The sequence below is a fragment of the Mesocricetus auratus genome, unplaced genomic scaffold (assembly GCF_017639785.1).
Source record: "Mesocricetus auratus isolate SY011 unplaced genomic scaffold, BCM_Maur_2.0 Super-Scaffold_100004, whole genome shotgun sequence".
NCBI classification, from domain to species: domain Eukaryota; kingdom Metazoa; phylum Chordata; class Mammalia; order Rodentia; family Cricetidae; genus Mesocricetus; species Mesocricetus auratus.
Genome location: NW_024429189.1, coordinates 58438122 through 58463898, shown reverse-complemented (window position 1 = coordinate 58463898; position 25777 = coordinate 58438122). Strand labels below are relative to the sequence as shown.

The 25777-nt window shown below is 41.6% G+C and overlaps 1 protein-coding gene across 2 annotated transcripts in view; it reads right to left on the bottom strand.

Annotated features, from left to right (window-relative positions):
• The window catches only part of Nup160 (nucleoporin 160), a 53759-nt gene extending 29330 nt beyond the window's left edge, over positions 1-24429 (bottom strand). The window contains exons 1-15 of one of the 2 annotated variants that reach the window (XM_040745732.1): positions 24291-24429; positions 23927-24038; positions 19802-20012; positions 18447-18669; positions 16912-16990; positions 15636-15750; positions 14380-14538; positions 10475-10552; positions 9935-10032; positions 7319-7403; positions 5340-5408; positions 3632-3715; positions 3035-3205; positions 487-586; positions 49-214 (exon numbers count right to left, since the gene is read on the bottom strand). In XM_040745732.1, the coding sequence (XP_040601666.1) occupies positions 49-214; positions 487-586; positions 3035-3205; positions 3632-3715; positions 5340-5408; positions 7319-7403; positions 9935-10032; positions 10475-10552; positions 14380-14538; positions 15636-15750; positions 16912-16990; positions 18447-18669; positions 19802-20012; positions 23927-24038; positions 24291-24390 (1850 nt within the window). In that variant the 5' untranslated portion in view covers positions 24391-24429. Of the gene's footprint in view, positions 1-48; positions 215-486; positions 587-3034; positions 3206-3631; positions 3716-5339; positions 5409-7318; positions 7404-9934; positions 10033-10474; positions 10553-14379; positions 14539-15635; positions 15751-16911; positions 16991-18446; positions 18670-19801; positions 20013-23926; positions 24039-24290 lie in introns of those variants that run through there. The other variant, XM_040745733.1, reaches the window with a different exon arrangement.
• Between the last annotated feature and the right edge of the window lie 1348 nt (positions 24430-25777).

Here is a 25777-nt window from a genome sequence, read left to right as displayed (position 1 = left end):
ACTGCTGAATTCCATTAGGAAATGCACTTTACCCTAAATTCTCCTTACACATCAATAGTGATCAAATCTTCCAAAATGTGTTCTGCAGCCTTTTCTGGAGACTGTAGGTTGTAGCAACTGGTTTCCATCAAAACTGCCATATCCATGGTAACTGACTCTCCAATCATCCGGAGGCATTTTATAAGACATATGACATCCCGAGCCACATCTGCATCTATGAGGGAGAGAATGTTGACACTGATGTCTGAAGCCGCGAAGGAATATTGATTAATACTACATTAAAAGAGGCATCAATAATCAGATAGAAGGGATCCCTTTCCCATAGCATAGGCATTTGTACTTTTCTAGCTTAAAAAAAAAAAAACTTCAATGAGGTAGATTCATAAACACAGATCACAGTGGTAATTAATGATTTTTGTGGCCATCTAAAATAAAACATAAGATTCATGTAGGAAAGGGGTCAACTAGAGATAGAACAATTATTACCATCTGATATGGTTGTCTCATCCTCTGTCAAAAGGTGCTCATCAGGCAGGAGATATAAATGATCTACTAAGGAAGATGGTACCAGGAAGGATAGGTATCCCTGCAAGTATAAACCATTTAGTTATTTTTAATAATAATTCAAAAAGAAAACAGGCGAAGTAACTCATAATCCATAATGCATCATACTGACAACAAATATATTGCACACACTATTTATAAATAATTCTGTGTCATTTTTAAAAATTGGAAGTAGCTAGGAGAAATAGCTCAATGGTAGAGGGTTTATCGAATAATTGCAGCCTCAGGTCTGAGTCTCAGCAGAGACAGAGAAAGACAGAATGACAGAGCAAGGTAAGTCTTCCATTTTTACATTTGTCTATGTATTTGTATTTATGTGTCCAGTTGAGTCCAGGGGTGCGTGTCGTGCATGCATGCATGCGCGCGCGCGCGTGTGTGTATCTGCAGGATAACCTTGGCTGTCATTCTCACGAATGCAGTCCACCTCCTTTGTGACAGGTTTCTCACTGGCCTGGAAATCAAAAATTAGGCTAGACTGTCTGACAAACAAGGCCTCGGGGTCTACCTGTTTCCATCTCCCCATCATTAGGACCATAAGCATGTACAACAACAACAATAGGCATGTCTACATGGGTGCTAGGGTATTTCTGCTTGCAGGGCAAACACTTTACAGACTAAACTATCTCCCTAGACACTGATTCATGAGGAAACACCCAATCAAACTGAATGATAATACAAAACAGATGTAGTCTTCAGCCAGAAAGATGATGGCTCAATAGGTAAAGATGCCTGCTGCCAAGGTTAGCTACCTGAGTTTAATCCCTGGAATATGTGTGCCCACATAGACACACACAGTAAAAAAACTAAAGATGTAGTTAATGTCAATGTCATAGAAGGCAAAGATAACTTGGTAACATTGAGAGTATGCTAGGAACAACTCGGACCAGCAAGGTGAGATGGTCAGCAGATAAAGTGCTTGCTTCACAAGCTTGACAGCCTGGGTTTGATCTCTAGAACACATGACTGAAGGAGAGGTGTGACTCCAAAAACTGCTCTCTGTTGTGGCATGTGTATACCTGCTCACACACAAACACAGTAAGGGCCTTTACTGCCTTTGCAGAGGATATGGATTTGGCTCCCAGAACATACACCTGTGGCTCACAACTGCCTATAATTCCAGTTCCAGGGGATCCAATACCCTTGGCACTCACAGGCACCTGTACTCATGTAGTACACATAAATTCAAGCAGCCTTACACACATATGGAAATGACAGATGGATGGTGGTGCACACCTTTAATCTCAGCTCTAGGGAAGGAGAGGCAGGCAGATCTGTGAGCTCAAGGGCCTGGTATAGTTTCAGGACAGCCAGGAATACACAGAGAAACCCTGTTTTCTCTCTCTCTTACACAGACACACACAGAGGTGGGTGGTGGTGGCACACACTTTTAATTCCAGCACTTGGGAGGCAAAAGCAAACAAATCTCTGCATTTGAGGCCAGCCTGGTCTAAAAAGCAAGTTCTAGAACTGCCAGGACTTCTCAAGAGAAACACTGTCTCAGAAAAAAACCAAAATAAATCAACAAATAGTTAAGTAAATAAATCCTGAATCAGGAAGAAAATGAAAATCTGAAAACAAGCAAGCAAACAAACAAACAAAAAAAGCCCAAAACCTGTATGCCATTATTAATGTCAAATTGCCCTAGCTTTAAATTGTGCTGTGGTTATTTAAAAGCTGTGTTTTGGAACTCGCTCTGTAGACGAGGCTGGCCTTGAACTCACAGAGATCCGCCTGCATCTGCCTCCTGAGTGCTGGGATTAAAGGCGTGTGTCACTACCACCTGGTACACCATTAAGTCATCTCTCTAGTTCCAACATCTGTGTCCTTGATATGTGCTGAAATATTTACAGATAAGGTGTCAGTGGCTCAGGAAAAAGAAGGAGGCGGTGGAGGAGGGAAAAAGGAAGAAGGAAGGAGGAGGAAGAAAGAATGCAGAAGCAGACTGGGGTTGGGACTATAGTCCAGTGGTATTATGTATGCTTGTTAGCAAGAATGGGCTTCCTGTCAATCCCTAGCAATACAATCAACTCATCTACCAATGAACCACCCACCAAATGGAAACTAGCAAGTGATGATTATAGGCGAAAGGAATACAGAAATTCTTGTGCTTTCATTATTATTGGTGTTTTTGTTTGGTTGTTGAAGCAGGGTCTCCCTCTAGCCCAGGTCGACCGGGATTTATGGTAGTGCTCCCATTTAGTCTCCCAAATGTTAGGATTCATAAGCTTGAGTTGTCACTCTACTTTTGCAATTCTTTTGCAATTCTTGTTTTAAATTTGAAAAGTGCACCAATCCAATATAAAAGTAAACAAATAAGATAAAAAAATCTAAAAGTACCAATAATAATGCAGAAAATAAGTAAGTACAAATGAATTAAAAAACATAAAGTTTTAAAAGTGGCCCCATGTACCCAGTAACATTTTGAAGACTCATTGAACTCTGCAGAGGAGCTGAGTACTCAGTTGCTTACTTTCTTCAGAAGGCACACCATGTTTGTGAGAGGATTCAAATGTAGAGCAAGAGGATGGGAAAGGGCTTCTTGATACTGGAGACAGCAGGCATAGAACTTGCACCAGAATTCCTGTTGTAAATTGCGAAATTCATCCTGGGAGAATTCATACTCTGTTACACTTCCCTGGAGCTGACAAAGAAAGAAAAATTAACCTTTTGGGGTTTTTCTCTATAAAATTCCTTCTTTCCTCCCTCCTTCCCTCCCTCCCTTCCTATCTTTGTTTTTTTGAGACAGGGTTTCTCTGTGTAACTTTGGAGCCCATCCTGGAACTTGCTCTGTAGACCAGGCTGACCTTGAACTCACAGAGGTCCACCTGCCTTTGCCTCCCGAGTGCTGGGATTAAAGGTTACGAGTGCTGAGAATAAAGACGTGCACTACCACCTCCTGGCTTCTACAAAGTATTTCTTTTGCATTAAGTCCCAAGGGCTATATAAATATCTATCAAATTCCCTAATGAACAGGCTTGAGCCTTTTTCTACTAATATGACAAAAAATGATCAAGTGTGAAAGTTCTACCAGACAATGTTGTTAATCCCACCCTTACCCACGCCTCACCTCATTTTCAACAGCTAAAGTAATTTCTTTTTTTAGTTCACTCCATGAAAGATCCAAGTTCCTCTCAGTTCCCCGGCAGAAAATCTAGAATTAAAAGAAATTATTTCAGAGGACTATGAAATACCCAAACTGAAGGAAGTCTCCTGAAAAGGCAATAAGGCAATATTCAATTACACAGCAACATCAGGACTGCCAGGGTCTCTTCCTCTAACACTGCACAAGTGATTTCTAACAGTAACAGCAATTTTAAAAGTTAATCCAGAATAACATTCAAAAGTCTATGAGTCTGAAAGAATCATAACAAAGTACATTGTATCATTAAAAAAAATCATTAAAATCAAAATAATGGCTGGGTGGTGGTGGCACACGTCTTTAATACCAGCACTCTTGAGACCAGCCTGGTCTACAAGAGCTAGTTCCAGGACAGCCTCCAAAGCCACAGAGAAATCCTGTCTCAAAAAACAATCAAACAAACCAACAAACAAAAAACCCAAAACAAAACAACAACAAAAATCAAAATAACTATTGTAAGAACCCACAGCCTAAGATTACACATAAGGGAACACTTGACTAGTGATGATGGTAATCACTCTACTAGGACAGATTCTTATAAGGGGAATCAATAAACCCAGTAATTATGTTTTCATATCTTATTAACTCTATACTAGATACTATGAGAAGTGCTACTATACGACTAGTTATTATTGCCAGGTGTGTAGGGAGAGATCTTACATACCCACAGCACTGACCACGCCTGTTTGGGTGTGGTCCCAGGTACAAGGGAGAAGGCAAGGAATAAAGGACAGGGAGGAGTCACCATGCGATCCCGGAAAGATAAGTCCTTATAGAAATATATTGCTATAAGGACTTATTAATTATGGGTTAATACTTAAGAGAGAACTAGCCAATGAGAAATGCTGGACACTGGCCGACAGCATTGTAACTAATAGAGTCTCTGAGTGTTATTTGGAGTTGACGTGGCTCTGGGACCAGGCTGTTCCCAGAGAAGAAGGCTTGTTACACAAATGTGCTGATGCATGCAGAGGCAGAGGCAGGTAAATCTGAGTTTAAGGACAGCTTGGTCTACAGAACGAGTTCTAGGACAGTCAGGGCTACAGAGCAAGTGTCAGGGTAGGCTCCAAAGCTACACAGAGAAACCCTGTCTCAAACAAACAAACAAACAACAACAAAAAACAAATCAAAACAAAACAATCCACCAAACAAAACCAAAACAACCCAACTAGTTATTAATAAAAAGGAGAAAATATGGGGCTAGAGAGATGGCTCAGGGGTTAAGAGCACCTACTGTTCTTCCAGAGGTCCATGTATGTCTGCACGCCAGAAGAGGGCACCAGATCTCATTATGGATGGTTGAGAGTCACCATGTGGTTGCTGGGAATTGAACTCAGGACCTCTGGAAGAGCAGTAGGTGCTCTTAACCCCTGATCCATCTCTCCAGCCCCAATAGTAAATCTCTTTCAAGTATAAAGATGATAGGCAGTATAGGACAGTTTCTTTTTCCAACAATGTTGGCACACAATCCAGACTCTGACATCTTCCCTTAGGTACTAGGAAAGTGTTTTCTACTCCTACCTTTCAGCCAGAAGTCTTATTTTTGAATAGTGTTTACAAGCAAATACATGATAAATGAAACAATAAAATCAGGAATAGTTTTAAGTATTAAAACATTACATATTTTCTTGCTCACCTGTAAAGCTTTAGATAAAGCTGCATTTATGAAGTGTCCTGGTGTAAAAAGGCTCCGCAAATACATTTCCTATTAGAACATTAAAACAAAAGTTATATCCTTCTGAAAGACACGAAATTGGGAAAAATACAAAGGAAGCTGATCACACTACTCCAATATGTGGATTTCTACTCTATGAATTGGATACTCTGCCCTCCACTTGAGCAACAAGTTAGACTGCAGTTCCATGTTTTCAGTGTGGGTGAAGACTGCAATGCCTCTGGGGTCACGATGACACACTATTCTGAATGGTATGCATCTATACAGCATTCTATTGGGTAAAAAAAAAGGTGTCAGCTGTCAATCTTAAACGCGAAGGGTGGACCCAGTGTTTATGATGTGGGTTGTTAAAAGAGCAGTTAAAATAAGCTAATTTATAGACCGTCTCTACAAGGACTTGCATATAAAAGAAACTGACAATAGGTACCATAAATATAACAAAATAAACTGCAGAAAACTCTCAAACAAGAAATATAGACTAGAATAGAAAACTTCCATGCTGCCTTATTATTTTGAACAATGTATGCTACCTTTAAAAGTTTATGTATTTTCACCAGGCAATGGTGGCACAAGCCTTTAATCCCAGCACTCAAAAGGCAGAGGCAGGTACATCTCTGTGAGTTTGAGGCCAGCCTGGTCTACACAACACACAGCAAGTTCCAGGACAGCCAAGGCTATAGAAAAACTCTGTCTCAAAAAAAAAAAAAAGTGGGGAGGGGGTTGGGCCGGGGAGATGGCTCAGTGGTTAGGAGCACTTGCTGCTTTGGTTCCTAGCACCCACATGCCAGCTAAATATTATTTTAAGATGTGTTAGATTTGTTTATACTGTGGAATATTTGTGTCATGATGCAAAGATGTGTTGCATTCTTCTATGCTACATTTGTTTAACTCTGTGAAGCTGTGTTAATTTGCCTGCCTAAAACACCTGATTGGTCTATGAAAGAGTTAAACAGCCAATAGCTAGGCAGGAAAGGGACAGGCAGGGCTGCCAGGCAGAGAATAAATAGATGAGAGAAGAGGGAGGAGAGAAAGAAGGAGAGGAGGACACCAGGGGCTAGCCATCCAGCCACGGAGTAAGAGAGGTATATAGAATAGAGAAAGGTAAAAACCCAGAGGCAAAAGTACAAGGGATAATTTAAGAAAAGCTGGCTAAAAACAAACCAAGCTAAGGCCAGCCATTTATAAGAAAGAAAACCTCTCCATATGTTTGGGGGCTGGGTGGTGGCCCCCAAAGACCAAAGAGTTAAAAAACAAAACAAAACCCCAACAACCAACTACAGACTACCACCTGCAACTCCAGTTCCAGGGATCTGGCACCTTGTTCCGAACTCTGTGGGTGCCACACCAGGCAAGCACAGGGTGCACATACATATATACAAGCAAAATCCTCATATACACAAAATAATATAAAAAAGAAAACTACAAATTCTCAGCCACTGAAATGGCTCAGCAGATAACAATGTAAAGGCATTTGCCACCAGCCTGATGACATCAGTTTGACTCTTGGAACCCACATGGCGGGAGAGAACTGACTCCAGAAAGTTGTCCTCTGACCTCGCCATCTGCACTGTGTGCATGTGTCACGTTAGTCCAGGACACTGTATCCTGATCAGTGAACACATCACTCAGGCCAGGCCAGTTTGTTGCAAGGACAGACGACTGAGGTACTGTTGTTTCCTCCAGGGCAGCTAGATATACAGAATGCAGACCCTATCAGGGGAAGAGGTATTACCTAAGAAAAGAAACAGCAAGGAAAGAAGCAGAATAAAGAGATGAAGGCCTAAAAGCACCATTCCAGCCCTGTCTGAAAGCAGATGCTGAACACTGCAACTGTACAAGCCAATGCATTTGCCTTCTTCTTTCAGTCAGTTCGAATTACCTGAGAGTAAAAAACTAATTCAAGGGGTTCCTATAGTAACAGTAACAATTAACATACTTACTCTGGGGTCTTGGTCATCTCTGATAACAATTTCTTCTTCTGGCAGAGGCTGCATAAAAACGGGATTCCACTGACCTGCAACATTGCTAAAAGAAAAAAGTCCCAAAGTTTACCAAAACAAAACAACACACTTTGTCAGGATCTGAGTAGGGAAGGCCTCATCAGTGAACTCCTATAATCAACCACTATTTAATTCTATTACTGAGTAGACCTGTGTGTGTGTACACCTGCGGGTACATAGATGTGCATGTCCTGGAGGCCAGAGCACAATATTTTTCTCAATTGTTCTCCACTTTAGGCTTTAAATTATTTATTAGCTTCCTTTTTATTATTATTGTGTGGTGAATGCATGCACCCAGGTGAAACAGTAGATATACAGAGGTCAATGAGAAACTTTCTGTTCTCTCCTTCCATCATGAGTTCTGGGAATTGAACCCAGGCCCCCACAGCAAGCACTTTTTACTTACTGAGCCACCTCACAAGCAGCTGACCTTGTTTTTTGAGACAGATTCTCTCACTGAATCCAGAGTTCACGAATTTAGCTAGACTAAGTTGGCCAGCAAGCTCTGGGATCCTGACATCTTTGCCTTACCAGCACCGGGCTTGTAAGTGTGCACTGCCATGACTGGCTTGCTGTTTACATGGGCGCTCAGGATCCAAACTCGGGTCTTCATGAATAAACAGTAGAAACTGCCAACTGAGCTATCTCTCTGCCCCAGTGCTCTACCTTTATTTAACAGGCAGCACCCTCAATTTAAAACCTGAAACATAAATTTACAAGTAGCTCTTCTTTACTACATTTTTTTAAACTAGGTATTATGCAAGGCGCTGTTCTAAACACTTCTTATATATGCCCCACAATCTCCTTGAAGGGTGTATCACATCAAATTTGGAGTTGAGATCTATCACAGCTAATAAGCTGTACAGCTAGGCTTGCAACCCAAAACCAGAGCCTATGCCCTTTTTGTTTGATTTAAGACATGGTTTTACTCTGTAGCCCTAGGGGGCTTCAATTCAATCTCTTAACTTTCTTACTTCAGCCTACCTTCAAGTACTGGAACTATAGGCACGTGCTATCATTCCCAGCTCCAAGCCTATTTTTCATTACTTTGTTTGAATGCTACCTATAAAGGATTACACTAATGATTTTTCAAGGTCTGGCTTAGGATCAGAATAGACCTTCTTACAATTCTACTCTAATGTTTAGTGTTGATGGTTCAACTTAAGCAGTTCTGAAGCAGCACACAAAGGAATCTTGCAAGTAGGGTATTTTATACTTGATCTTAGCCAAAAAGCAATGGAAGAATGTCTCAGTGTTTTATATGTTTGATTAAAAATGTGTTTATAAATATATTTGTAACTGTTAAACATTTTTAGATTAAGCTGGGCATGACAACACACACATTTAATCCCAGCACTGGGGAGGCAAAGGCAGGTGGATCTGAGTTTGAGGCCAGCCTGGTCTATAGAGTCAGTTCTAGGAGAGCCAGGACTATTTGGAGAAACCCTGTCTTGAAAAACAAAACAAATTTCTTTAGATTATTTCTAATCATGTGTGTGGTATATGTGTATGTGCCTATGTGAGTTCAAGTGTCCCAGAAAGTGAAGAATAGGACCCTCTGGAGCTGGAGTCACAGGCAGTTAATTAAAAACCACCCGACAGGGGTACTAGGAACTGAACTTGAACCCTTTGCAAGAACAATTTGAGTCAACTGCTGAGTCATCTCTCCAGCACCATAGCTGTTAAAAATCTTAAAACTAAACCAATGCACAACAGATAAAGTGTATGTAATAGTAGAGATTATCAAAACATTAGATTGTATAACTTTATATCATAAAATACTAATTTTGTTCTATATATTAAAGTTTATCCCCCTCCTTCAAGACAAGGTCTCATGTATTCCAGGCTGGACCTAAATTCATTAGGTAGCTGAGGATTGTCTTGAGTTTCTAATCTTCCTGTCTCTCCTTCAAGAGTGTTTAGAGGTGCTGGGAATTGAATATAGGGCTTTGAGGTTGAGGAAAACACTATTCACTAAGCCACATTTTGAGCCCTGAAATTCATTTTCTCATGAGAAAAAAAGTTTCCTGTTTTAAAAAGTTTCAAAGAACCATACTAGCCCAATCTACCTCATCTTAAGGAAATTGAGAATAAAAAGGAATTTCAATGTCTTTGCTAAGTTGTGGAACATTAGTTATTAAGTATTAGTAGTAAGTTTCCAGATTAGAAGTTTTGTGGATGCATACTACCTCTTCTAAGAAACATGGTATTCCATCTTTTTTTTTGTTTGTTTTTTTCGAGACAGGGTTTCTCTGTATTGTTTTGGAGGATGTCCTGGAACTGGTCTCTAACTCACAGAGATCCACCTGCTTCTGCCTCCTGAGTGCTGGGATTTAAGGCGTGCACTACCACTGCCGGGCCCATGGTATTCTATCTTAACACAAGTGTATTTGCTCTAAAACCAAAAGGTAAAAAAAGGTGTAACTTCAGAAAATAATCAAGACAAATAGATCAGAATCCTTCAAATTAGGGTATGTGGTTCTACAAAAAAAGGTCTCATCTGAGTGTGGCTCTGCCTAGGGCTAAGCAGGAAGACAGAGGTTAAATAGTCCATACTGTTCAAAGTTGATGTATTTCACAACTGTCTGGTTCTCAGCGTCGTGCCACAGGGCCCAGATATCTGTTGAGGTTAAGGCAAAATCGACCAGTGTCTCCTAGGAAGAAATGGGGGAAAAATAAGAAAGAAAAAGGAGCAGGGACTAAGTATGTATTGACAAGAGAGAAAAATACATAAGAGCACGACATGTTATATAAACTTGATAAATCCCAACTTAGACGGGCTGGAGAGATAGCTCTGGTTCAAAGCACTGGCTGCTCTTCCAGAAGACCCTGACTCAATTCCTAGCACCCACATGGTGGGCTCTCAACTGTTTATATGTGAACTATTTTACAAATATAACCCTAAACACAGTGGTTTAAGGCCTTTTGAGGCAGGCTAACTACATTACCAAGCTGGTCTGGAACTCCCATGCTCAAATGACCTTCTAGCCTTAGACTCACAAGTAGCTGTGATTGCGAGGGCAAGCAACCTCACCAGCCTATAGCCAACACTTGGTTATTGTGCCTTTGTGAAATGCACAGGATGGTTCAACTTACCTGAGAAGTGAACAGTGAAGAAATGTGATCTAAACTATAGCGATTGTTCTCAGTGCTCACCAACTGGAAAACGCAGAACTGTTAAAACACAAGTTAATGGTTCATCACTTCATACAATCAACATGTTAGTCTTCTAAGGAAAGAATTCACAATTCTCCTACCTATGAGTGCTGGGAATATAGGTATTTGCCACCAGATTTAACTAAAATGTAACAAAAGTTTCTATCTTAACCATTTTCACGTATGCAGTTTAAATACATTGATATTGCTATGCTACCAATATTCAGGACTCTTTTCATCTTGCAAAATTAAACTTTATTCCCATCAAACAACTTCCTCAATACTTTCAATCCTTATCCCTTCTTCTGCCTGCAACTACCACTCTATGACTATAACTACTTTAGAAACCATGCTGAGAAATGCTAGGTTTGGTCTTCAGTGCATATGAGTGCCCAATTAGATGTATACATACGCACCCACACACTTTCTATAAAATTATAAGATAAATCTACCACCAAGAATCAGGAATAGAAGAGCAGTAGAGCATTTGTCTAGTGTGTGCAAGGTTCCCCCAGCATTATAAGAAAACAAGACAAATCTCACTCTGCAGACAAAACAGTAACAACAACAACAAACACTCTTCCTAAAACTGAACCTTTGAAACAGAAAAATGACATTTGATGCGCCTGGAGAAATGCCTGCTCAGCATTTCAGACCATTTACTGCTCTTGCAGAAGACCTTGGATTTGGTTCCCAGAATTTATATGGTGGCTTACACGCCTGTAACTTCAGGTCCAAGGTAATCCAATAACCTCTTTTAGCCTCCACACGTTCCTGTATGTATGTAGTGCACATACTCACACACACACACACACAATACAAAACACAAATATTTGTATAAATTATATACAAATATATAAAAATGATTTTCTTAAATGATAGTTGAAGGCTAAGTTTAACTCAGTAGTAGAATCATTGCCTTAACTGTGTAAGGCCTTGGGTTCAATCCCTTGCACTGGAGGAAATGACAAAACAAACACAAAGAAATTAAAGCACAATACTTATGAATAATATTTTTAACAATTAAGAAAAGTCACTGTGTATTGACAATGTGATGACTTGTGCATTATACCATAGGTAAGCAACTATTCACATGAAGTTTTTTAAATGATTTTTTAAAATTTAAATTAGAAATAGTATTACATATCAATCCCAGTTCCCCCTCCCTCCCGTCGTCCCATGCCCTCCACTGATTCCTCCCATCCCATTTCCCTTCTGTTCCCCAAAGAGGGTGAGGCCTTCCATGGGGGATCATCAAAGTCTGCCACATCATTTGGGGCAGGGCCTAGGCCCTCCCCAGTGTGCCTAGGCTGAGAGAGTATCCCTCTTTGTGGATTTGGCTCCCAAAGTTCATTTGTACACTAGGGATAAATACTAAGTGCTCAACATTCTTAGCCATCAGGGAAATGCAAATCAAAACAACTCTGAGATACCATTTCGCACCTGTCAGAATGGCTAAAATCAAAAACACCAATGCCAGCTTATGCTGGAGAGGATGTGGAGAATACCCCTTCACTGCTGGTGGGCATGCAAACTTGTACAACCATTTTGGAAATCAGTATGGCGGTTCCTTACATGACGCTTAAAAGGTATGTTTTACATTTATTTATTGGATGTGTGTATGCACATACAAACAACATGCATACAATGTATTCAAGTCTATGTGGATAACGACCTTGCAGTTGTGAGGTTTCGCTTCAAACACTTGTACCCACTGAGCTGTCTTGTCATCACCTTCATCTAGCCACTTAAAAAAAAGCTTTTTTGAGAGATGATCTTTTGATATAGCTCTGCTTGCCATGGAACTATGTAGGCCAGGCTAGCCTCAAACTCACAGATTTGCCTGCCTCTTACTTCCAAGTTTTTAAAGAACATTCTTTTTAGAAGGAAAAAAATGATATTTAGTTTTTCTTTTTCCTAGAAGTGGGGACTAGAACCTAGGACTTTACTCATGGTACATATTTTCACCACTAATCTGTAGTCTAGCCCCACAAGAAAGCCATGAGACAGAAAAACAGACATTGTCTTCTGAGAAAAAAAAGGGTGTATGAAGCATGAAGGGGAGCTGGAGCTTAAGTTAAGAGCACTTAAGGACACTGGCTCCCATCATTCCCATCAGACACCCCACTGACACCTGTGACTCTGGCCCCAAAGATCTAACACCTTCTTCCCAATTCTGTGGCATCTGTACTTATATGTGTGCATACTCACACAAATGAGTATCTACACACAAAAATAATTTTTTTTTTTTGGTTTTACAAGACAGGGTTTCTCTGTATTGTTTTGGAGGCTGTCGGTCCAGCCTGGCCTCGAACTCACAGAGATCCGCCTGCCTCTGCCTCCCGAGTGCTGGGATTGAAGGCGTGCACCACCACCGCCCGGCTCAAAAATAAATCTTAAAAAAAAAAAATCTATGTAGGGCTGAAGGTCAGTGACAATATGAATGTTTAGCATGTATAAAGATCAAAGTTAAAAAAATGGAACTGAGTGTGGTGGTCCATGCGTTTAATTCCAGCACTTGGAACTCACAGGCAGGTGAATTTCTGAATTTCAGACCAGCCAGCAATAAAGTAAGATTCTGTCTCCAAAACAACAACAAACAAAAACAATTTTAAAACCACAACGAAACAACCCTAAAACAAATAATTAGAATTCACCAATTTGGGGTTGGGAATTTAGATCAGTGGTTGAGCATTTGCCTAGCAAATATAAGCCCCTAGGTTTGCTCCTCAGCTCGGGGGTGGTGGGGTGGTGGGGAGATTTACCAATTCATCCCTGTGCTGTAATAGTGAAAATACATGCTTTATGACATTTTTCTGCTATACATTTATCATCACACATGTGCATACTAAGTAGCAAAGCAAAGCATACATTGTAGACTTTAGCTCCAACAAAAAACAAAAACCCAGGAAACGCTGGCTGAGTGTCAAGTTCCTCAAATGACTTGTGAAAAACAATTCCTTTATTCCATTTTTTTTTTCTTTTGAGACAGTCTTATGATGTCCCTTAGAGTGGCCTCAAAACCATGATAACCCTGCTTCAGCCTTGTGAATGCTGGGATTTAGACATGTACCACACCAGGCTCATTTAATTTTTTATTACACTTACTCATTTACTATTCATGTGTGCTGTTACTTGTGTGGCAGTCAGAGAACAACTTCAAGGAGTTTCTCTTCTACCATATGTGTCCTGGGGATCTAATTCAAGTTGCCGGGCTTGAAGGCAAGTGCCTTCACCCACTAAGCCATCCTCTCAGCCCTGTTATGAGAACTTCCACTGAGGGGAACAGGTGTCAGGGTTTCAGGAGCCAAATAAGAAGAAGACAGCAGAGCCCAACAAAAAATGCAAAGACTTTCAAGTAGGACAGAAACCTAGCATGGGGAATCAAGAGCTGCAATACGTCAGGAAGACACATCCTGTCTCTGGTAGGGTTATCGAAAGCCTGTCTAAGTGTTGCTACTATTAGTATATGCACACAGAAGGCACAGCACTAGCACAAAAACACAATACCCCAATTATTTGATTACACTACTGTATACATCCTGTGTGCCTTACCTATACACAACAGCAGTGCCTGGTTGGTGAACAATACTAACACCTACATTACTTTCCAGCAATTCATCCTTCTCACTATATTTTCTTGTTTAGTTTTGGTCAGCTTTCCCTTAGACTTCCCTTTAAGTCTTACCACCCTTCCACAATTTTAAATTCATATACCAGCACAAAACCCAATCACCCTTGAACAACTCAGCACTTGAAACAAAGCGTAAGTGGACTCAGTGAACCTGACATTTCCCCCATTCAATCCACAGAGAATAACTGGCACATGCCTTATTTCTTCATACCTGCCCTCGCTTTGGAGCATGCATATATATTCCTAGGTAGAGGCCCATGGAAGGTGAATATGCAAGTCGTAATTTATGTCCTGTTCCTGCAGTGAGCCGAAGATCTTTGTTCACAGGGACATATTCCAACATGTCAGCCACCATCAAGCACATTTGGTCCTGCCAAGAGAAGTGTTAATAGGTGATGTTTTAAAAATATCGAGACTAGAAATACATCCCTTACCTTTTAAGAAAATGATTTTGTGGGGCCTGGCAGAAGCAGGCAGATCTTTGTGAGTTCAAGGCCAGCTTGGTCTACCACAGCAAGTTCTAGGTTAGATAGGGCTATACTGTGAGACCCTGCCTTAAAACAAAACAAAATTAGCAGCCTAAAACTGTCTTATTGACATGCATTAAAATTTTTATTTTTAAAAATTTTATGTGTCTGGGTGTTTTTGCCTCCATGAACATCTATCTGTGTACCACCTATATGCTATATGCCTGGTGCCTTTGGAGACCAGGTGTTGGATCCCCTGGAAATGGAGTTACAGGCAGTTGTGAGCCAACATATAGATGGGAATTGAATCCCAATCTTTTGCAAGAGCAGTCAGTACTATTAACCACTGTTAGCCAGGGCCATCTCTTCAGCCACAACATGGATTTAGTAACACATTGTGGGAACCAAAATGACCTATAACTCCAGTTCCAGGGGATCCGGCACCTCTTCTGACATCTGCAGGAACCAAGCATACATTCATCAACATACTGAATGCAGGCAAAACAGTCATACACATAAACTAAATCTAAGAAAGATTTTTTGCAATGTTTGTTGCTCTTAAGTGTTAAATGAAGACTATCATTTTTTAAAATGTATTTTTATTTTGTGTTCATTGGTGTTTTGTCTGCATGTATGTCTGAGGAGGTCAGAAGCCCTGGAACTCGAGCTACAGACAGGTGTGAGCTGCCACGTGGGTGCTGGGAATTGAAAACCGGTTCTCTGGAAGAGCAGCCAGTGCTCTTAACCACTCTTCAGCCCCAAAGATTATGTCTTCTATTAAACTCTCATATAGAGCTCATAATTCTCAAAATAAAAAAAATAAACAAAAATAGGGAAATATACAGAAAATGATGTTGATTCAAACTATCAAGATCTGAAAATATATCATAATTTCCAAATCAAATGATCTGATCATCTTTAAACAAGTAGCAGGACAGTTTTCAATCCCACATTTCACACTCACATTTTAACTTACGCCAAGAATAAACGTAGTATTTACCTTGTAAGACCACATCCGTAGTTTATGATCCTGACACAGGGCAAAAATGAAAGCATCATGCTCAACACAGTGAACAGCAAGACTGAGGGCACGATCGGAAGGCCCCTGATCACCCCTAAAAACAAAGGACAGGTTTTAGATTTTCTCTACCGCAAATAAGCGGATCATTAAAATTTGTGATTCAAGAGGTAAAATAAAATTATAAATGAATACTCTTAGCAGAAAGCATAAGAATTTACATGCTGGCATAATACAACTACATTTTTATATAATTTATGCTAATTATTACCATGAAGTTAAATAGGTTCTATATATATATATATTTTTTTTTTTTTTGGTTTTTTGAGACAGGGTTTCTCTGTAATGTTTTGGAGGCTGTCCTGGAACTCGCTCTGTAGACCAGGCTGGCCTCGAACTCAGAGATCCGCCTGCCTCTGCCTCCCAAGTGCTGGGATTAAAGGCGTGTGCCACCACCGCCGGGCAAATAGGTTCTATATTATAAAAAACAATTCATTTCATATTGATTTAGTCCAATAGTCAAAAACTTCCTATTTTTTTCTTTTTTTCTTGAGACAGGGTCTCATAATATAGCTCTGGCTAACTGCAAACACCTGCCTTTGCCTCTGAACGCTAGGATTAAAGGAGTACATAACCATGCCAGGCTTTTTAGGCCTTTTTTTGGGGTGGGGGAGACAGGGTTTCTCTGTACCTTTGGAGTCTGTCCTGGAACTCACTTTATAGACCAGGTTGGCCTTGAACTCACAGAGATCTGCCCACCTCTGCCTCCTGAGTGCTGGGATTAAAGGTATGTGCCACCACTGCGCAGATTTATTAGGTATTTTTAAAAATTACACTTTTTAATTGTGTGTGTGTGTGTGAGAGAGAGAGAGAGAGAGAGAGAGAGAGAGACAGAGACAGAGAGAGACACAGACACAGAGAGACAGAGAGAAAAATCACACACCAGGGTCTGTGAGATAGGACTTACGATGTCAGACTCTGCAGCAAGTGCCTTTACCTGCAGGGACATCTTGTATTGTCTACTTTAGCAGTCTTACTCAAATCAGGGCAAAGCATGGAACTGAACATTGTAAAGGTGTAGAAGTATGGTGTCAAAGTGTGGCAGATGGCAATGAGACAGACGTCGGAGTGTGGCCTTCTGGCAGGATCATGCTATGCACCCTTCAACTCAGTGCAGAGTATGCCATGCAGCACAACTGGAAAGTACCACAAGGGTTACAATCTGAGTCCTTTGATTTTCCTGCAGGACACAACTTACCTTATAGCTGTGGGCATCCAGCCTGTGAGCAATCGCTGCATCACTGAACTCTGTTTCAGTTCCACAACTGATGTCACCCCTGCAACAATACCCAAGGAACCTGATTATAACTTAGAAAAACCCAAAGCTACAAATGGAATAACCAAGAATGAGGTCTTTATAATACATGACAGACTTCTACATTTCTAAACTAAGAAGGTTCTTAAACATACTTTCCAATATATATTTCACGTAAAATACTTCAAATCAGTACCAGATCAATAAAAACAGCATCTTGTTTATATTCTTAGGAAAAACGCCACCATTTATAGATAGCAGCCCATTCTTCTACTCAATAGAATCATTTTATACTTCCTTAATCACTGGTACCATTTGTGTGGCAGTAGTTCTAAGTGTTGGAGATTCAGTGGTAAACAAAAAACCCGCCCTCATGAAACTTAACATTTTACTATTGGAGGATGAGAGAAACAGGGAGTTAAATTAATAGTGGGAAGGACAAAAGTGAGTATTGCTGGTGTTGTGGAGGGATGGTCAAGGAAGGCTTCATTGAGGAGACAGAATCAAAAACTAAAAACACTGAGGGGGAATTCCAAGACAGGAATATGCCTCATGTCTTTAAGAAACTGCAAAGAGAGCCCTGTCTTGAAAAAAACAAAGAAGGAGCTGCAAAGGGGCATGTAGCTGGTATACAGTGAAGTTGCAGACGACAATGGGCACTCACTGTGAGTCAATGTATGGAGCCTGTTTATTCAAATCACGATGAACACTGAAGTAACATGATTTTGTTTTTTTTTTATGTGTATGGGGTGTTTTGCATGCACATGTACACACACACACCACTCCCATGCCTGATGCCCTCGAAGTTCAGAAAAAGGCATCAGATCCAGTAGAATTGGAATTACAGACAGTTAGTGATTGGAATAGAACCTGGGTCCTTTGAAGAGCAGCCAGTGCTTACTGTTGAGCCATCTCTCTAGTATCCCCTAACCAATGTTTAAGAATCAATTGCCTGAGAAGTTCCTGAAACGGGAGGGCAGATCTGGAGACATTTAGGACATTAATCCAATAATGTAGGCAAGAGACAGTGGTGACCTGAAAAGCGGATCAGTTGTCAAACTTGGTCCCAAAATTCATTGTTTATAAATACAGACTTCAGTATGAGTGTGGGACAATTAACACTTAGAATAGGCTAATATACATATAATCTGTTTTCCCATACCCAACATCCCATCTAGTTCCTCATCCACTGAATAAAGGTATGTAGCAGGGACCAAGCAAGAAATAATGAAAGCAGGACTAATACAGACTCAACCCCTGCTTTTTTTTTTTTTTTGGTTTTTACGAGACAGGGTTTCTCTGTATTGTTTTGGAGGCTGTCAGTCCAGCCTGGCCTCGAACTCACAGAGATCCACCTGGCTCTGCCTTCTGAGTGATGGGATTAAAGGCGTGCGCTACCACCGCCTAGGGGGAATGCCTATATTTTAATGTCAACATTGACAACTAAAGATAAATTCATGCTCCATTCCCATCCTTACCAGGCAAGTCATAAGGAGGTAGTTTGAGAACAAAGATGCCGCCAGCAGCAGACGGTAGAGCGAACAGAGCCTCTCCATCACTGCTAAGCCAGGCTGCAGACGTGGTAGAACTTGGGGACAGTCCAGGTACTGTTGGAATTAACTGGTAGTTGCAAGGATCTCTGAAATCAACTTTTCCAATGTCAGTAAATATTGACTGCATTTGACTTTCAGTTACCAGCTCCTGTAATAAAAGAGAATCTGTTTTGAAATAACCTGAATTTTGTTTAGTTCCTCTCAATTACTAAAAATGCTTATTTAAAAAGATGTTGATGGGCTGGGAGGACGGCTCAGTGGTTAAGAGCACCTGTGGCTCTCAGAGAGGACGTGGGTTTGGTTCCCAGCACTTACATGGTGGCTCACAACTGCCTGTAACTCCAGTGCCAGGGGCTATGGTGTCTGCTGGCCCCCGCAGGCACTGCATCCATCTGGTATATCTATATACATGCAGGCAAAACACTCATACACAGAAAAACAAATCTTCAAAACAAAATTGTTGAGCATGAGATAAAAGCTTCCTCCCCGAAGGGCAGTGGTGGCGCATATCTTTAATCCAGCACTCTGGAGGCAGAGGCAGGTGGATCTCTGTGAGTTAGGGGCCAGTTTGGTTTACAGAGTGAGTTCTAGGACAGACTCTAAAGCCATAGGGAAACCCTGTCTTTAAAAACAAACAGCGCACGCCTTTAATCCCAGCACTTGGGAGGCAGAGCCAGGCGGATCTCTGTGAGTTCGAGGCCAGGCTGGACCGACAGCCTCCAAAACAATACAGAGAAACCCTGTCTCGAAAAAACAAAAACCAAACAAACCATCCTCCCCTTCCTGCTAGTCAGGCTGTCACTATGTAACCCAGGTTGGCCAGGAACCTCCTCTGCACAGAGATTGGTCTGAGACTTAAAATCCTCCTACCTTAGCCTCTCTGTTAGTAGATTACAGATGTATACTGTAGTACCTAATGAAAACTGTTCTTTTTAAAGAAAGAAAACTATTTTATCATTTTGTTATTGAGACAGGGCCTCATGGAGCACAAACTGGCCTTGAATTCCAGGGTGATCTTGAACTTCTCACCTTCTATTTCCATCTCCTCAGTCTCGGGATTACAAGCACAAGGGTGGAACTCAGGCTTTGTTCATGTGAGGCCAGCACTCTATGACTGAATAACATCCCCAAGCCTAATTACTCCAAACACTAACTCTAAATACGACTGGTTAACAAGGAATCCAAATTCTTTCCATTTCAAAGAATACCATTCCAGTCCTAAATCTGTGATAGCTAGCGTAATATGGGAAACAAGTTATTGCACACTACAATCAACTTACACTTCTGTACATACGGGAAGGATGTGGTAAAATTAACCTGTGCACTGTCTGATTGGTTAATATCAAGATTATCACATGATTCTGAGTTTCAGAGATATGAACTCCACTGGGTAAGATGCTGCAATTTTGGAATTTTAGGCGAACTGCATTATTCAACAGATTTATGTCCAGTGATTCCTCCACCAGCTCCAATGTATCCCCAGAAGTCTTCCTGTTAAGAGAGAGATTTAAGTTTTTCTTTGTCAATAGCTACTGCAACAAAATATACAATAACAGTGCCTAAATAAACTCTCCAAATTTGAAAAGATTAGACAATTCAATTTGGGTAACTTTTCTTCTCCCTCTTTTTTTTGAGACGTCTCTCTGTATAGCCCTGCCTGCCTCTGTCTCCTGAGAGCTGGGATTAAAGGAGCGCACCACCATGTCTGGCTCAGACCAATTTTCCATTTAAGGACGCATTATGTAGACTTATGAAAACAGTACAACAAAATCTAAATCTCATAATGGTAATTCTAATACACATCCCATTTCTATAGTCCCTACTTTACTTAAGATAAATTTTACTGCTGGTAGATGGTGGCTCACGCCTTTAATCCTGGCACTTGGGTGGCAGAGGTAGGTGGATCTCTGTGAGTTCAAGGCCAGCCTGGTCTACAGAGTGAGTTCCAGGACAGGCTCCAAAGCTACACAGAGAAATCCTGTCTCAAAAAAACAAATACAAAAGGTAAATTCTACTACATAAAAATTAACTCCACCCATCACTTGTCCAGGAACATTAATATTTTTAAAACTATAAAAATAACTGCATGTTGAGACTATCAAGGCTAGTTTCCACACTGTTACTCTTCAAATTGAGCTTCTGAATAAATGGCAATAAGTACTTTGAGTGTAGAGGTAACTTCCATGTGCACTTGGATATCTGCAGACCTAGAGAAGTATCTGAATCTGAGCTGACACTCAATAAACACTGTCTGATAAGACACAAATGAAACCAGCAGCAGCATGTGTGGGAGTGGAAGGAGGGGCTTAATTCAAATACAAGTCACAACAGGGGAGCCAAAATGTTTTGCCAACAGTCATTATGTCTGAATTTAAATTCATATTATAATTCTAATCACCTCTACTGCCTGTGCTGTCCATTGTACCCATCACAGACACTGCCTGCCACTTTATATAATTCTGCAAGGTATTTCTTACCTTTGTCTTCTAAGTATTTGTCATTTTAAAACATCTTTAGCACACACTCACTGGTCTATGTCAACATGTATGATGCTTGTTTGGATCATGAATATCTTCTCCCAAAGTCTTAAAGGTTTAGTCTTCAGGACACTATTGAGATGTGGTAGGATCTCTTAAGGGTAAGCCACAGGACCAAAGGCAAGAACAGATCAGTTCAGGACCAGAACCTCTAAAACTGTGAACCAAAATACACCTTTCTCCTCAGACTCCAGCTGCCTCTACAAATCCATAGGCTCTATGCCTGCAAATTCAACTATCCACAAATTGAAATAAAAAACCTGTGTTTGTACCTCTATTATTTTTCTTCTCAACATCCTTCTATACAGCACCCAAAGTGGGCTAGAGGTGAATTAAAGTATGTGTGGACATACAGATTACATGCAAATCCAATGCTGTTTAATACCATGCAGAGCATGCAGCAGACTATGAAAGAGGTTCTGGAACAGTCCCGACGCACAGAGGGACAGTGATGCTTCAGCTTTACCCGCAGGGCTCTTAGCAGCACCAGGTTACACTTAAGTGACTGCCAATGCTTCTCCAATGCATCTATCTTGCTATGGTCACATTGACTCCAGAATGATAAAATGAACTCTCTCTTACAGCAACACTCAAGACTAAAGTTTAAATTATATATAAAATATGCACACACACACATACACACACCAACTAACTTATTCTCCTTAAATTAAGCCTTTAGTTTTATCCCTCTGTTACTTTCAAAGACATATATTCTTTAATCAAAATTGTTCTGGCTAGTTGCTTATGATGGCACATACCTTTAAATACTGGCACTCTGGAGGTAGAGGCAGACAGATCTTTGTGAATTAGAGGACTGCTTGGCTACATGGTGAACTCCACAGTACAACCTTGCCTCCACCCACAACTCCTCACACACACAAAAAGTTAACAATTTGGAGGCTGAAAGGATGGCTCAATGATTAAGAACACCTGTTGTTGCACACCACAGCTCACAATCACCTGTAACTCCAGTTCCAGGGACCCAGACACCTTTTCTGGTTTCCAAGGGCACCATATACATGTGGTACACGTAAATACATGCAGGCAAAACACTCATACACATAAATTTCCTTTTCTAAACCTAAAAAATTGTTTTCAATGTTCTATTCATAAAGCATTTTTGAGCTTTATCATTTCAAATTCTCTTCATTTTCTTTCTCCAATTTATTTGGCTTCTTTCAAGTGGCTCTCTGTAGTTTTCTTTATTACAACTGTTACCTTGACAGAAGATGCCACCTAAAAGTTTCTCACCTTGACTCCTTTTACTGAAATTCAGCCTTTACTCTTGGGTACTGTCATCTTTGGTACATGTAAAACATTGTGGTGTTTCTGACTCAGCTGACTGATTTTACCCACAATAGAGGAAAGAAAAAAAAATGCTATGAATGAATCTAGGCTTTTCTATTCTTAGAGTAAAAGTTCTAAAAAATCTATTGATCCTTGTTGAGGGATAGGTAAACACAGCAGGAAGTAGTTTAAAACAGTACACAAGAAAACAATGAGATGGGGGGACTGGAGAGATGGCTCAGCAGTTAAAAGCATTGGCTGCTCTTCCAGAGGACCTAGGTTCAATTTCCAGCACCCACATGGAAGCTCACAACTGTCTATAACTCCAGTTCCAGGGGTCTGACACTCTCATACAGACATGCAAGCCAAACCAATGCACATAAAATAAGAATACAACTAAAGAAATGATAATATATGCTGTGGTGGTCTGAATGAGAATGGCCCCATAGGCTCATATACTTGAGTGCTCAGGGAGTGGCATTAGGAGGTGTGGTCTCATTGGAGGAAGTGTGTCACTGAGGGTAGGCTTTGAGGTTTCAAAAGCTCAAGCCAGGCCCAGTGGCTCATTCTTTTTTTCTGCTGCCTGCTGCTCCAGGTGTAGAACTCTCAGCTACCTCTCCAGCACCATATCTGCCTGCATGCCACCATGCTTTCCATTGATGACAATGGACTAAACCTCTGAACCTGTTAGCAAGCCCCAACTAAATGTTTCCTTTATAAGAGTTGACATGGTGGCTTCTTCACAGCAATAGAAACCCTAGTAAGACACATACCATGCTTAAACAAGGCCAGACCTAAGCTAAGAAGTGAGAAGATTCCTCCAACGTGCAGGAGTCTACCTTCCCACCACCTTACCAACCAGCCTATCCGCATACTTGCCTCCAGAACTAAGATTCCTTCAGTTAAAACACTGCTCTTGGCTTTCCCAAGTACTTTTTTCCGGCATCCACCCACCTTTTCCCAGTCCTTCTTTGATATTCAAATTTTTTGCTCCCCGGACTCCCCTCTAATCCAGTTCCATGGTATCTACTGGATCCTTCTTTGTCTAGCTACATTCACCTCTAGCTAACTTTTTTTTATCATTTGGATCTAACTGTGGCCTTCTACTCCCTTCTTGGCCAATAACATCTGATTGTCCCATTAGCTTCTCACAGGCCACACATTTTTCTCTGGGGCAAGCATGAAAATCTGTATTTATATGCTTATGTTATATTATTAGTTTAGTGTCTCTTTTTGTGTGTGAAACTGACACAACAAAAGTGGCATCTAATGTGTTTCTATTCTGACACAACTACAGTATCTTACATCATTTTCCAGTACGAAGCACCATGTGTGACATGTACAAGCTCAATCTCATCAGGAGAGTGGAGCTTCAAAGACTACACTGACATTTTAACTTTATGTCTAAAATGGGCCTTCAATGTTGTTGTCTCCTAGAACCGATTCTGACACAAACTGAAGGCAGTCGCTCTCTAGTCCTATGTGTAGATTTCTGCTAGACGTAATAATTTGGATCAGGCACGAATATTCATGCACCGAACAACCCTACCTTCCAGGGGGATAGGGGGACGCAGCACTCACCAATGAATGAACCTGTTTCTGGTGACGGAGAACAACTTGCCACTTTCCACATAATAGAAGCCTCCCGCGCTCTCACTGTATTTCACCGCTCCAAACACAGCATTTGCAGTCCCTGCAAAATGAATGTGGTCGGCTTGCACTCGTGGTTCCCTGGGGATGACAGGCACTGAAGAGTGCTGAGGAAGCAGAGTGCAAGGGATTGACAGTGCATACAATAGGAAGTGGGAAAAGGAGAAAGAAGTCAGGCTGTGATGCACAGGCTTTGGGCATGTGGACTCGGATAAAACAGGGAGGAGGCCAAAAGGCGCACTTCAGGGGCCCGAAGGGAAGCAATGGCTCCCATTCCCCCAAGCCCTTTCCGTACCAACGCCACAGGCTGTGAATTCCCGAAAGTGCCTGGGCCTTTCGCGTTCAGCTCCGCTCAGCTCCACGAAGCTCCGTTCCAGGGATCCCGCCGCCGCCATCTTCCCGCCGTCGCCGCGAGGCCCGACGGGACAAGGGAGGGTCGCGTCGTTGTCGTCACTTCCGGGAGTGTCGAGCAAGGGTAGAGATCGAGCGCGTCTTTGTGACTGTGGCTGGCTGAGGACCGCGGGTCTGACGGTCAGCCGCAGGTTTTCACCACGAGAATGAGTCTGAGGAGGGAGGAAGACGCCTCGGCCTGCGGCCACCACAGGCGGCGGCTGCAGCGGCGGCGCCTTTCCCGGCGGCCTCGGGCAGGGGCGGGGCTGTATGTGTTTCCATTTTGAAAAGCTGGCGCGGGCGGGCGGGCGGCTGGGAAGGGCCTGAGAGGCCGGTGTCCTTAGCCAGGGCCACTTGCGGTCACCTTCCCCTCGGTTCATTGGCGGCGTGTAAGTTGTCACCCAGCCTCTTCATCGCTTAGCGAAACGGAGGCAAAGTGAATGGAAGAGGAACCTTTTGTGTTGGCATTTTTTTTTTCGAGATTTTTTTTTTACACAACCTCATGCATGTTTTGGGACAGCAACTCCCTTTTTAGCTCTGGGTGGCCTCGAACTCAGATCCTCACGTCTCAGTCTCCCGAGTGCTAGGATTACAGGCACGTGCCACAATGACCAACAGGGGTCGAATGTGTTGAATTAAACATTAATGCTGCAACCCCCCCCCCGAGATTTCCAAAATGCCACTCAATTTGCAAACGTGCAAAGAATTGTTTTTTTATTCTTCCCTGGGACCTCAGTACTCTGGATGTTGAGGCAGATGGATTGCTCATTCAAAGCCATCTGGAGCTACATAGTGAGACTTTGTCTGTGAAAGAACGAGTAAATCAATAAATCTACAACTTCAGTCCGAATTTACAACTGAACATTTTCCTTGACAACTCCATCAGAACCATAACAGTGGGCAGTTCCGTAATTCTGCCCCAGCAATCACATTTCCCTTGACTATTTACTGCCTTAATGTGTATTTTGAGACTGTAACTGCCCACACCTTTCTCAACCCTCGCTCTCAGTTTACCTTGAAAGTCAAAGCCGTCCGGTTGGTACGCTACAGCAGCTTTTGGAAGCAAGGAGATCAGGAGTTCTCTAGATCATTTCCAATTTATGTCAAGATGAAGGCCAGCCCGAGGCTGTCTGGAACCCTGGCCCAAATCAAAGAGCGGCCGAGTGTGGTGACCCAACTCTTTGATTCCAGCACTTGGGATGCTGAGGCAGGTGAATCTGTAAATTCCTGGACCCCGTCTCAGAAAAAGAAAAGTGATTGGGAGGACAGTTCAGCAGGCCAAAGGGCTTGCTAGATGAACATGAGAATCCAAGCTTGGATCCCCAACACTCACATACACACCAGGATAGTTGAATGCTTGACTTCAGCTGAGAAACGGTGCCTCTGTGTAAG